Source organism: Macrosteles quadrilineatus, unplaced genomic scaffold, assembly GCF_028750875.1.
Source record: "Macrosteles quadrilineatus isolate MER2022 unplaced genomic scaffold, UCM_ALF_1.0 Scaffold_8__2_contigs__length_117827958, whole genome shotgun sequence".
In the NCBI taxonomy this organism is placed as follows: Eukaryota; Metazoa; Arthropoda; class Insecta; order Hemiptera; family Cicadellidae; genus Macrosteles; species Macrosteles quadrilineatus.
This window is the reverse complement of record NW_026542601.1, coordinates 3,714,264-3,728,437: the sequence shown is the minus strand read 5'-3', so window position 1 is coordinate 3,728,437 and position 14,174 is coordinate 3,714,264. Positions and strand designations below refer to the sequence as shown.

The 14,174-nt window shown below is 30.6% G+C and overlaps 1 protein-coding gene across 1 annotated transcript in view; it reads left to right on the top strand.

The window, feature by feature from the left end:
* LOC128999929 (allatostatin-A receptor-like) overlaps positions 1 to 9,420 on the top strand; it is a 34,301-nt gene extending 24,881 nt beyond the window's left edge. Inside the window, exons 2-4 of the mRNA XM_054426715.1 lie at positions 3,881 to 4,078; positions 7,130 to 7,408; positions 8,588 to 9,420. Of these exons, the coding sequence (XP_054282690.1) occupies positions 3,881 to 4,078; positions 7,130 to 7,396 (465 nt within the window). The 3' untranslated portion in view covers positions 7,397 to 7,408; positions 8,588 to 9,420. The remainder of the gene's footprint in view (positions 1 to 3,880; positions 4,079 to 7,129; positions 7,409 to 8,587) is intronic.
* The last annotated feature ends 4,754 nt before the right edge of the window (positions 9,421 to 14,174 follow it).

Sequence of the window (14,174 nt, the reverse complement as noted above, 5' to 3'; positions counted from 1 at the left end):
ACTAATTAACTAGTGACAGACACAAGATTTTTAATTTAAAATTAAAAATAACTATTTTATGGGTTTTTATAGATTTTAAAAATATTTGTTTCAAAACTAAAATTTATTATTTTTTTTACATGCTTCTACTAAAGATATGATGAAATCCTTATGTCTGTGTTTATAATAAGTCACTAAGACTACATGGTAAAGATTTCACAGCTGTATGCATTACCAGTCCTGAAAAAATGACATTAAATTTCTAAAAAGTAAAGTTGCGGAAATCGGCAAGAAAAGCCTCCAAGGGTCAACCAAGGATCTACAAGTTTTACCTTTAAAACGTCACTGCAAAGTTATGGAAAATATATTTTTTTATACATTTCTAGGTTAGTAATTAAAAATGTAAGTATACCTTTTTTAAGAAAACATTCTGTGCTATAAAAAGGACATAAAAAGTAAAAATTGAAAAAAATTAAAAAATTTCAACTTTGACTCTCCTTAAGGAAAAATTTTCTTTAAATTATTTGACCCTTCTTCATTTCCTTCCTTGATGCTTTGATAATCATATTAGTTTTGTCTGCTGTCTTTAATGCTAAACTATTTGTTTAAAATTTTGTATAGTACCTATAGATATAGTTTCTTTAATATTTCAAAAGACTGTATTGACAAGGCACAGCAATATTTCTAAAGTTTATAACAGCTGACTTAGTTTTGCCATTGTTTTGCTAATGATTTATTGTGAGTGAAGAAACTGAAGGTAGAAGTATTTGTGATTTAATATAAAGAAGAGTGAAATAAAAACAAATGTACATTTAAATTATAGTGATTAGTATTTTTGCAACTTCAACATTGATATTTAAAATGTCAATAATAAATTAAAAGATATGTAACTAAGGGAGATGAAGGTAATGTATGTCAAAGTTTTATTCGAAGATTTGGTCATTTTTTCTCATATCAGCCTACACGAGATTTAAAATTAATCAAAACCATAATGGTGGTATCCACTACTTACCAGATTTAAAAGTCATAACTTAAACGTTTCTATTAAGGCTACAAAAGTTGAATTTTGTTTCTAAAAGTGTGGTGGATGTGTAACTATTATATGCAACATATGTAAAGATTAAAATGTTTCTATTTTGTGTCCTCTTCCCGTTGCAAAGCACGGGTACATCAGCTAGTAATTTATGAAAAGGTCCACTTAAATTACAGAATTACACACGTCTAACTTAACTCATGCCTTATCATTACTTAACTAAATAGTCTTAGTAAGAAAATGGAATTGGAAGTTACTAACAAACTAGCTTAAAATGAGAGTTTTGTTTATTTTTTTAGCTACGGAAATCAAATGGATTTCATCATTTGATTCTACCACTTGCTTGTTTTGCATTGGAATGTTGTGTGCAGGAAGATGATAAGGGATTGTCACACCTATAAACATAAAACGAAAGCGAACCCCCTTAAATGTGAAAATATGACAAGCTATGACGGTTATTTTAAGTAAAATTGTTTATTATGTTCACTTTAACTTATTTCAACAGCATTTGGAAAGTTTGTATTTTAATTTAAATAAATTCAACCATCCATGCTACTAAAGTACTTATAAAAATGTCTTAATATCGTAAAAGGATTGTAAAGTAACATATGCTTTGTTGGGAATATATTGGACATAGCGTTTAAAAAAGATATTATCTTGAGTAATTCAATAGTAAATCCCAAATGACAAGATAATGTTATATAAAATAACACACACGTAAAAAAACTTCAAGCAAGATTTTAGACAAGAAAACAATTCTTTAATAGGCCTATCTCAAACACTCCTATATCTTCTCATAAAACTATCTATGACAACTAGTTTTAAAACAAAAATAAAGAAAATGAAACAAGTTTATAACTGAGAAAGTATTTTCTAGAAGAAAACACATAAACACTGAGGGTCTTATCAAGTTTACAATGTTCTTGGGCAGTCTGCAAAGTTTATACTGTTATGAATTCACAGAGAATGGAGCAATATGAAATAAACCTTGCTAGACAGAATGGTACTATTGGATAAGAATATAATAGTGCCATAACGGTATATATTTTATTCCAAGATATACTTTTTCTTTGTTTCGTTTCAATATAACCTACTATTTCCATCGCATGTAATTTTCCCATAATTATGTTCACGTGTTGTTATTAGTCATCTAAATTGCATGGTTAGTTCTCGTATAATTTTTGTGTAATGATTAAATATTGTTGGCACACAGGTGGAAATCTACTCAGCTATAACTTATATTATACATCATGCTTTTTATGCAAGAAATAATATTCCAAAAATATATTGTTATTGCAAGGGGTAAAGAAATAGATCAGAAGGGTGTTGGTCTTTTAATCAGAGGTCGTAACGATTTTAACTCGTATCAAAATATCAACTTCAAGATATGAGTATATGAACACTTATTGATTTCTTTATAGGTTTCAGAGCAACGAAAATTTGATAAACATATTATTTTCAAATTTTGAGTATTAATTTAAAAAAAGTAACCTAATATTTAAGTTTCCTAAAATAATCAAGCGATAATCAATTAACTGCTCACAAATTCTTTGTACAAGAAACTTTTCGTTTTAATAACTCTCAACCTTTTTTATCAATCCCTTTTAATTCAATAAGTCCTGAAAATATAAAGTCAAAGAAGAAAATCTAATTAGTTGAACCTGGGTTTCTGCTTTATTCCCTTAATAAAGGCGATTAATAGCAAATTCCATTCCTCTGCGCTGTTCCGCTCACTTTGAAATTTCATAAATCTCTTTAGTTATAGTTTCTTTTGAAAAATATCTTGATAGTGTCTGTTCATTGAGTAATAAAGTTCCATTTAAGCTATATTTATGGAATCTGTTCGTAATTGTCACACATAATTCATAACCGTACGAAATTCAACCAACTATTTATTACATATCTCTATTTAGGTTGGAACATATTATTCGTACTATTCTTTGCGAAATTCACAAAACCTTATTTTATCATCGTCAAAACGTAAGTTTCCTCAAGTATTATAGAAGAAGCATGGCCCAATTCCCCATTTCCCCTTGTCCATTTTCTTTTATGACGTTGCCTACGGCTACGTGATACGAAAGCACATTTTTGAGACGTAAATAAGTATAGAAACTTAGGCCTATTGTATTTTACTATCAAAAAACTTGAACCCTATAAATCTTTCCCATTCTGGATGTTTATTTACATGATCAAAAAATGAACAGTGATGATAAACTATTTAAACTTATTTAGTGACCAAGTTATATCGTGCAATATAAAAAATAATGGAACTATTTTAATAATTTTTTGATCATCATTTACTTAAGAGATTTTACTCGAAAACTCATTGAAAACCTTTAGACCTAAAAGGTATAAGTCTTTTAAACGTGACTGACAAAAATGAACCATGTTGTAACATGCATTTTGTTCGTAGCCTATCTGAAATGCAGTATACATATTTGTATTAATATAAATTATGTGACACGTTTTATTAATACTCACATTGATTACTTTGGTTAAAGGAGATGAACCAAGAATATTGTCTACCTTTACAGCATTTAGCATCTTTTTTGTTTACGTTAACATATTATCCTCTGGTCTAACTATTTTACATTCTTATATTATTTTCAAAACAAATTAATTTTGAAGGTTTAGCACTTTACGAAGACCCATACAACTTAATAGTTGCACTCTACCGCACACCAAACCTTACTTGAGTATTTGGTACATACTCAAGACCTAACTGATGAGAATCAAGAAAAAATTTTATAAGTGTTTCTTAAACATTTTCACGATACTTATATGATATTTACTATTATGCCGATGAACAATTTCCCCTATTTTGTATCAAAGTAAATTTTCTTCTATAATCTTGCCTCTCTTTGATAGGTCACCTTCTTCGCCACCTCTTACGTCATCCCGCTGGCCCTGATCTGCGGCCTCTACCTCTGCATGCTGATGCGTCTCTGGCGGGGCGTAGCCCCCGGGGGTCATTGTTCAGCTGAGAGTCGTAGAGGCAAGAAGAGGGTGACGAGAATGGTTGTGGTGGTGGTCGCCATCTTCGCTATCTGCTGGTGCCCAATACAGGTTAGCGGAGAGAAACATGAAGTTAGATTTGTTGTGTCAAAAGCTTTTGAATGAGACACAATGATTATGGTAATACAGTTAAATGTTAAATAATCATTGGTTGAAGAATTTTGCAAGTGCAAATTGTGGTTTAATTCTAGATGAAGAAACTGAGGTGTAACATACTTGAAGTGTTCAATTATTCGGTGTTCAATTGAGTTATTCTACCTATTGGCTACTTCTTTCTAAATATACATTTTTGTTTATAATATAACTAAGGTATTCTCCCAAATTCTCTTGACTCTCCTACCTATTTATATAACCAATTATCCACATTTTTTATTTATTCAACATCACGGCATGAAATAGATAAAATCCAAACAATTATTTGGACCAATGCCAAAGATTAAACTCTACATAACTATAACTAACTCTATAGATTTGTGTTCCGGTGACTTAAGGGTTCGACATGAAATGAGATAGTATTGTGGTCAATAAATTTATTTTACTTTGATTATAAACAGTTTAATAAACTAACAAAATCGTACCATGCGTTACACACTATTATTTAGCAACATATTTTTATTTGATAGTATATTTTTTTTTTCTGTTTTTAAATAATTTGTTGTTTGGGGCTTATGGATAGGAATGACATGTAAATAACTTAAACAGCTTTAGTAGCTCCTTCTCTGCATGTACTTACATTTTCGTGTTGTATTTATTTGTTTAGTATATTTCGGATGATGTAGATATCAAATATCTTATTTTTTATTAGCTCATAAATAATAATTATTTCTATTTCAATGTTGCATATTTCTATAATTATTCTCAGGTATAGATCATACAATAGATTTGGTTCCTTAATAACTGAGCTTATAAATTAATAACAAATACATAAAGAAACTCACGTATGATGAATAACTTCCCCTACAGTTGCTTATGTCAAAGGCAGGAAGCCGTGCGATATTCATCCCAACTTTAATATAGGACCCGCATTTCACGGTCCCTTTATTTTGTGAAGGTTTTAATTTATTGTCAAGGTTTGAATCCTTTGAACAAACCCTCTTCCTTTAGTTACCTTTGTAAAAAATATTACATTTAAAAATGAATATGTTATTTGCAGATTCACTTCCGTAAGAAAGACAAACACACAAGGCACTGTCAATATACAACAATATTACTGAAACAAATCTTTAGTGATATCCTACTCAGAAATGTTAACTATTCGATTAGAATGTAAAAGGGTTCAAAAGTAAAGACTGAATATAGTGGTTGATTACAGTATGTAAGTTTATTAAATGGTTAATATATACGGTTTTAACGAACCGTATCTTTGTATTAGATTATTGTCTTCATCTTCATACTGAAAAAGTAGATTTAATAGCTTTATAGCTTATAAAACCCACGTTAAGTGAATGTAGCACGCATTTATATTTTTCAATGTGAATCCAAATTAATGTTTTCATTGAAATTACTTAATTATGATTATTACTTGTTTTCGTATAAAGATAATATAGAAATGGCAAAGTTATCTAATTTATTTTCAAAATATATTGCAACCCATAAAATATAAAAAATGCTTTTATTCATTTGCTTAGCTTCAATATTTTGATGATTTTTCGATTGATTGACACGGTAATCTTAGTACCAACAACTTGTACTAGACGAATGACCATTTAACTGCTCTATCAGCAACCATATCCATTTCAAACTGATATATTTGTGTCGTGATCAAGTTGCATACCATCAGGGCATAATTTCATTAAACTGAATTATTCAAACCACTCAATTCCTTCCAAATGTAATGTTTGTATTCATTGGATGTCAAAATACTATTGAACAATGCTACAGATTGCTGTGAATCTATATATTAATAGGTAAGCATGTTTCTTTAAAACCTTTTTTCTCAGCTCGTGTGCATCGTAGGGAAAATCTACGCATACCGTTAGAAGGCTATTTTCCTGTAGGTGTGCAGAATCCCTTTTTAAATTTAAATAGGCTCAAAGATAAGCGCAAAAAATGAGTTAAAGAATTTGGAAAAAATTACATGGATCTTATGCGTTGCCATGCTGGTGACGAAATAACAACGAAATATAAACAGAAAATCAAAACAAATGGAAGAAACTCCAATCACATGTTTAATTTACAGTGTGGGGTGAAACATTAACATAAGTGAGTACACTACATATTTTTGGTCGAGTTTCGACCACTGGACATTACTCGTTTATATTATTATGTTACTGTAAAAATTCCAACTAAAAGTGCATGCAATTTTTCAACTAAAATACCAACTGGATTGTTTGTTTATCAAGCGTAAATAATGTAACAAAACCATTGAATGACTCTGTCAAACACCTTCCTATCATCTACTTGGGTCAAAGAGAAATTCCGATTTAATACTGTTCAGAAGTGCAGCAACTATTTAATGTTACGAAGTTAAGTCCTCATGTTTAGTCCCTCGGCTAGTTACCCATTAATGAAACTAATTATTTTTATTTGGCAGTATATAAATAAATGTCATACGAGTACTAAATTGAACCAGACTGGTCTCAGGGGAGCTTTTTGCAACGTCCTTGGAGCTACACAGACCGGTAATGGTTCCTACTTTGGTTACAATTAAATGAAAACAGAATAAAACCGTTTTCAACCCTCGCCTAAACATATGTTCTACTAAACTGCCCCTAACTTATCAACCTTTAACCATTATACATATCTATAACTTTTACCTTACTCAAATTTATTCTGTATCAGACGATTCTGTTCCGAAAAAGCGTCTAGAACTTTTAATAAACACCCCATCTCTTTGCATTATCTTTGATGATGCAATTTTAACTCAAGACTGTTAGCAAGTTAGCATTGGTTCTGGCGTCCATCGCTAAAGCACCATGTAGTTAAGGCACACACGCTACTTAACTACACGGCACTCCCAGCGGTGGACGCCAGAACTTATGCTAACTGCAGCAGTACTTTCGGCCTGTATTTAATATCTAATATGATATAAATCAATTGAGACCATCTCAACAATATTGACTCATACTCATACAGTTAACAGTTTGTTTTAACTGTTCTCAGGTGATTCTGGTGTTGAAGAGCGTAGACAGGTACGAGATAACGAACACCTCTGTGATGATTCAGATCGTCAGTCACGTTCTGGCCTACATGAACTCATGCGTCAACCCCATCTTGTATGCTTTTCTATCAGAGAACTTCCGGAAGGCGTTCCGCAAGGTTATATACTGTGGCCCTGACCGCTCCCACCTTCCCGGCCACATCAATGGCCGACCCGACCAGGAGAAGTCGGCTTTGACCAAGACTACTAGATCCAACGATATATTATGAACCGCTGGATCGGTGAGTAGCTGAAGAGTCTCTAGATCAGTCAATGTCACTTGCGTTTACTTGGTATTGAAATGGCGGTGTAACATTATTGTAAGAAGTAGATAAAATTGTTGTGACCAGGCATAAAGGCAGTCAAGGTCCAAAAGAAGATCAAACTATTCTTTAAAGAAATGATGGACCCAGGTATTCAGATGCACTTGTCTCCTAACTAGACCCCTACTGGTGAGCTTTCTGATATTTTAAAGGCTTTGTTCTTGTATCTTGATGACAAAGAACAGAATTAAGATAATGAAGTTTAAATGGGTGGAATTAAATGCTTTATGAAGATTGGAGTAAAATCGTAAGATGCCGTGTTTGGAACTCAGAACTCTCCATGAGCCCAAGAAAACGCTGCATTTAAATCAACTATTGTACGCACCATCGATGTATATAGTCTTAATATACAGAATACATCGATCATCGATATTCTGTACCAGGCCACTGGAAGCGCTGCTGTCGCTGATAATTTGAAACAAATACTGTAGACCATCATTTGCAAATCTATTGATATACATTAATATACAGGTATGTTAAATCCTGTATATAAATGTATACAAAATATCCTGTATGGAAATATACTGTAAAATACCGAAATATTGTGTGTATGGTTAATTTAGTGACAACAGGCATTCTATAGAATGACAAATTATATAATAAGTGCAATTTCATACTTTTCCCGGTTCATTTTAGGTATTTTATAGAATGCTTATTCATTCTTTAGAATGCCCGATTATACACTTTGCCTGTAACATATACACTAGCAGATTCAACGCAATGTTTGAATTCATGGGTTGGGTTTTCATTATACCTGACTGGAAGCTTTTTGCAGTAAATTCTTTTTCATCTAAGAAATTTTCCCAAAACAACTTCTTTAATTGTGTCTTAAATTATAAGAAAGAATTAAAATATTATTACTGAGATGCTGTATGAACTTAGATTGTATAACAAATGCGGAACAATGATTTGATAAGTTGCTTCAAATCTGTTAGTTTTGTCAAATATTTTTTTATATATGTTAGCCTAAGAAATTTATTTACACTGCTGATCTATTCATTTTACACATGTTTAAAACTGAAAGCACCATGTGTTGTACAGACAAAAAAAGACTTGACTATACCAACTATTAATATTTACAACTTGTATTTGTTGCAGGTCTATGAAAACATCGCCGTATTCACTCCCTTGTATATAAGACTTGCTAATTTTGTATTTTAACTCCTCTGTAGTTTTATTGACATTACTTACATCATCATAGTTGTACCTATCCATGCGATATTGGGTATGTTTTAACAAATTTGATCTTTTGCTATACCGGTGTCAATATGCTCATGATTGTTCAGTGTTTTTGGGCAAACACCTCTTTGTGTTAACCTAAATGTTAAGTGTTATGTTGTTATTGTTATCCAATGTATAGGCTGTAATTTCCTATTTGTTAGTTGTTTTCGAATAAACAAAAAGATTCTAATGCAAATCTAATTGATGAAATAAATTTTGTAAAAACGATAAGTTTAGTTAAAAACTATTATTTTGTTTTAGATATTGTAATAACAACTTTAGCAATTGTGTTAAGTTGGCAAAACGTATCAACTGTAATATTAAGACTAGGTATAATATGAAAATAGGATCTATTTTAAATAAACGAGTATCGTAAAACGCTTAAACCTATCCAAAGATAAGTTATTTTTATAAAATGCCTTTACACCATAGACTTATTTTGTATTTAAAATCCATTTTGCTTTGTTTCTCTAAACCTTTTTCGTTTCACTTGTATACGTATCTTCGTGACTTGTATATTTAGTGTCGACAAGGTGGCTGCACTGGTTCCCAGTGTTGCGGGGTTGGCAACATTGCTCAATGACGTCATCATGTTCTCGCCCTCCCGTTTCCGGTCTGAGCCCCAGTTTCCGGGAGTGCGACGCCATGAGATACTCTTGTATACATCAGTCTCTTTGTACTAGAGAAAATAAAATAAACATGTACATTTATTTTAACATTTTCTTCATCCCCTCTTTCCTTAATTATATAAATAATTAATAGTGCAGATGATTTTCTAACATTTGGAAGCATTTTGTTTATTTGTAGACCTTTCAAGTCTGATTTATATCCATTATATAGGGTGGCTGAAAAGTAACTTGCCCCCCTCCTTAAATTGTAAACCTTTTGAGATATTTGAAATTGGTTTAAGGCAACCTCCTTAGAAATGAGGGGCTACAATAATTATGATTCATTTTAAATATTTTGCCCTTTGGGGTAGCTGCGGGAATAAGGAGTAGCTCAAAAATTTTCAAATTGCAAGTATAGTCGAGTTTGGTATCATTTCACAGGCAAAACTAAACAATTGACGTAAAGAAAACTAAAATCGGACTACTAATAACAAATGGCACTCAAAAACGTTTCAAATCCAAATAACCATGAGGGTGGCTGAAAATTTACTATTTAAGATTTTTGAAACCTGTTTGCGGCAACCTGTTTAGATAAAAGGGACTACAATATTATGATGGTTAATTTTGAAAATTTTGCCCTTAGGGGTAGTCGGGGTGGAATGTACTCAAAACTTTATAATAGGAAGTATGGTCGAGTTTGGAATCACTTTACAGGTCTTGACAAAACTAAACAATTAATTTTTAGGGTGCCATTTTGTTATTATTGGTCCGATTTGGTTCTATTTATGCCAATTGTTTAGCTTTGTCAAGACCTGTAAAATTATACCAAACTCGACTATACTTATTAATTGAAAATTTTGAGCTACCCTAAAAAAAAAAACCTAAGGGCAAATATTTTAAATCAACCATAATTATTGTAGCATGTCTAAGAAGGTTGCCGAAAACCGATTTCAAATATTTCGAATGGTTTAAAAGTTAAGGATGGGGGAATTTACTTTTCAGCCACCCTGTATACCAGTAGCAATATTAATGATTGGTGATGTATGTTAGCCTCCGGATTACTGTATAATACTTACCAATTCGTGGTTTCATGTTGCAGCTGGTTTCAACTCCGTAGACTCATTTCAAAAAACTACTAATACTATTACAAGTTTAAGGATAAATTTGTCATTTCTGTAATATATTGGCCTATCAACTCTAAAACATAGTATGTTATTAACTACTATAATAACTACTACGCCCATCCTAATAAAGTATATTATTTCATTTTACTTCAGAACTTAAATTTGTATTATGTCAAAGAAATAAAAAAAAATAGCAAGAAAACTTTTAACCTGACTATGAGTCATACCCATGGCATTAACATTTATTACAGGTGTTTTATTCTTGCATTAGAACATAAAATTTGTTATCATGCCATTTAAACAACGTTCGTTTGCTCTACATATTACTTTAATAGTGAAATTTGATACATGCTTACTGAGGCTGAATATATTGGAGTATTGATTTGTTTAGGTTCTAAATGATCAAAGATGGATGTTCAACAAGCGTATCATTTTACTTAAAAGGAAGAGAACACGATTGACTTCTAACAGTATCAAATTTATAAGACAAATATTGCAATACATATTCAAAGATTTTCCAATACCATTTTGTAAATGTGTTTGAATTTAATTTAAAAAAAAGGTTTTACACAGATATAACCTTTGACATTTGACAGGCTTAAAATGTGCTCATTTAAACACATATTTACATAATGATCTTTTTAGAAAACAAGTTACAATCATTGCTTCAAAGTTGGGAAGTATTTTTGTAAAGCAATACCGACAAGTCTGTTAGGCTAATTTCAAGTTAATAAGATACATGTTTCTCATCTGTCTACAGCCCATATATCTTTTCGGTTGAAGTAAAAAAAATATCATCTTTCGTCTCAGATTCTCAGAATTTTCATCAACTTTTCTTCAAACAAATTACTTTTCACAAAGTTAAGCTTGTCTAAGCTTTCCCTTTTCAATAATTCTGTTATATGCGTGTTGCCTTTCGCATAATATGACATTTTTATCAGTCAGTATCCAAAATGTGTGATGGAAAATGTATTTTTTTAAGTACTTTCTGCTACATTATTTTTTAATATAATATATTCATCGAAACTTTAAAATTCTAGTTTTTAAACCTGTAGATAAACGTGTACATGAAAGGATTTTTTTATAATTTAATAAGTAACCCTTATATTCTAATGTAGCAAAATTCAAAATGAACAAATTTTAGATTTTTTTCTATAAAGAGTCAATTTGCTCGAATTCGCAGGTGGTACAAGGGGTCAATAAGTGTGTCACCTCGTCCTTTACCTTATCCGACAATGCCTTACCATTTACATAATTTTTGCTGCATAGACACTATTATTATATTGTATAAAGGTCTTTACATCAACTTAATGAGTCTAATGGCATATAAGTTTCAATAGTTTTACAAAATCCTTTGTCAAATCAATTATCTTAAACTCGCAGTAAAAAAAATGTAATATACAGATCGGTAAACAAACAAGACAAATGCGATAGGATCCACGCAAGTTGAGCATTTTAAGAGGGCTTAATTGTTTCCAAAGCAAAGTGAATAATGCAAATACCTTCAGTGTTGCTGACCCACTGGATTTTTTACAGTTTATTTGAATTGTAATTTAACTGCTTTCATTAGGATGTTTACCTAAGATAGAATAGAAAGGAAACACATTTTATGAAAATGATTCTAAAAGTAAAGTTTAATTGTAACCTCTTTGAGGTAGGTAAATTACGTTTCATAGTGTAGATCTACTCAACAAATTTAACTAATAGCAGATTAGTAATCTTATTTGACTTATTAACTGTTTTATACTAATGTAATCTTTACGTGAAATGGTATTGTAGTGTACGTTGTGCCTCAAAAGACGTTTTGAAAAAAAAATCTGCACAGGTCCTTTAACATTAGTCTTAATATTGTACCGATTTATATATTCCATTTTGGTCAAACTAGGCGTGTTCGACTAACGTTTTACCAATAAGTATTACAATTACTGTGGTAAAACGGTTCAAACTGATAAAATTTATAAACAGCTACATGGAGCTACATGGAAATGACAATAGCCCAAAAAAGTAATTTCAATATTAGAAGTAGGCCTATTACCGTTTCAGTTCTGACTGTAAATAAACAATATAAAACATAAAAAATATGCAAATACACGAAAACTGATCGTGGGCATTTTAATGTAGTCTTTTTTGCTTACTATTTCAATAACGGGACGTGGAGGAAAATCAAAAATGACTTGAATTCTAATTACATTGTGACAGCAACAAAATGCTGATATGTTTATGTGTTATTTATTCAAAAAATCCCTTTTAATTCCATTTTCAGTACACAAGTATTTCAAAGATTTTAAGAAACAAAAGAAATTATTTATTTCTGAGATACCTTATAACTTTGGTAAACTAACATTTGTTGAAAGTGACAATAAATACAATAAAACACATTTTTTTAGATGACACTATAGCGAAGGTTTAAAAACAAAGGAAATCTCATCACATTTTGTTTTCAATCCTAGGATATCAAATCTCTCTTAATTTCCTTTTCGAAAGGAAGCACTAACAAACTTTTATCTTATCTTGCTATTAACTTAATACCTCCCAATGAGATTTTCCAAAACTTTCAAGCATCGTCACAAATTATGGAATTAACTCCTTAATTTAAATTATTACATTAATTTAATTTTTGCAATACTTTAATTTGAAACACGTATGTATACTTTGCATTCTTCAGATTCTACATTGCATTTTTGAAATACCAACAGTTCAATAGTTTACATATACGTTAACATTATATTGATAAAATGTCAATTCAAGCCTGTTAAATATTTCCTTATTCGGGCTGACTATTTATAACTTAAATTATTACATTAATTTTATTTTTGCAATACTTTAATTTGAAACATGTATGTATACTTTGCATTCTTCAGATTCTACATTGCATTTTTGAAATACCAACAGTTCAATAGTTTACATATAGGTTAACATTATATTGATAAAATGTCAATTCAGGCCTGTTAGATATTTCCTTATTCGGGCTGACTATTTATATTTCGTGTTTATGTATTAGTTTCACTAGGCTCAAAATATTGACAAGTATTTATGCTAAACAAAGAAAGCAATAGGGCTCTTTTAATTACACATCTTTTTTTACATACGTGATAGTTCAGCAGTTACCAAACTGTATTTTGAACTCAGACTTTAATGAAGTTGCTTAAATCTCTGGACCGATTAGTTAGGATAGGATTGTTTACATGAAAGTACGAATACAGCAGAGTATTAAGTTTTGCACAGCATTCATATAATTGCCTTGCAACTTTCCTGGATTATATATCCTAAATTGTGTCCTCTTATTTGTCTTATTTATAAGTCTTATTTGAGGTACGTATTTATGGTATTTCAGGTACTTTATGATCCACTAACCACTGTCAGCTTTTATATTATACTCTTTAATATTTTATAATTTGCAAGTAAAATCCATAGAAAGAAACCAAAATGATCGGTAACTGCATTTGTTTTTGCATTCAAATTGAAGTAGACGTTTTACATTAATAATTAAAATTTTGTAAAGTATAGGAATTTATTTTTTCATGTGCTTGGCTATCAAATACTTAGATTATTCTCGATGAAATTATTTAATTATACAACCATTACCACAGTTTATGATGTAATTAAGAATACATTTTTTTTGTAATAGCTTTTTAAATATATGAAAAATTATTTAACTCTTCATTTTACATTTTAAATTATATGTCTTTTTGTCTGTGATAATTATAAAATATTTTTAAAATTAGCCAAGCT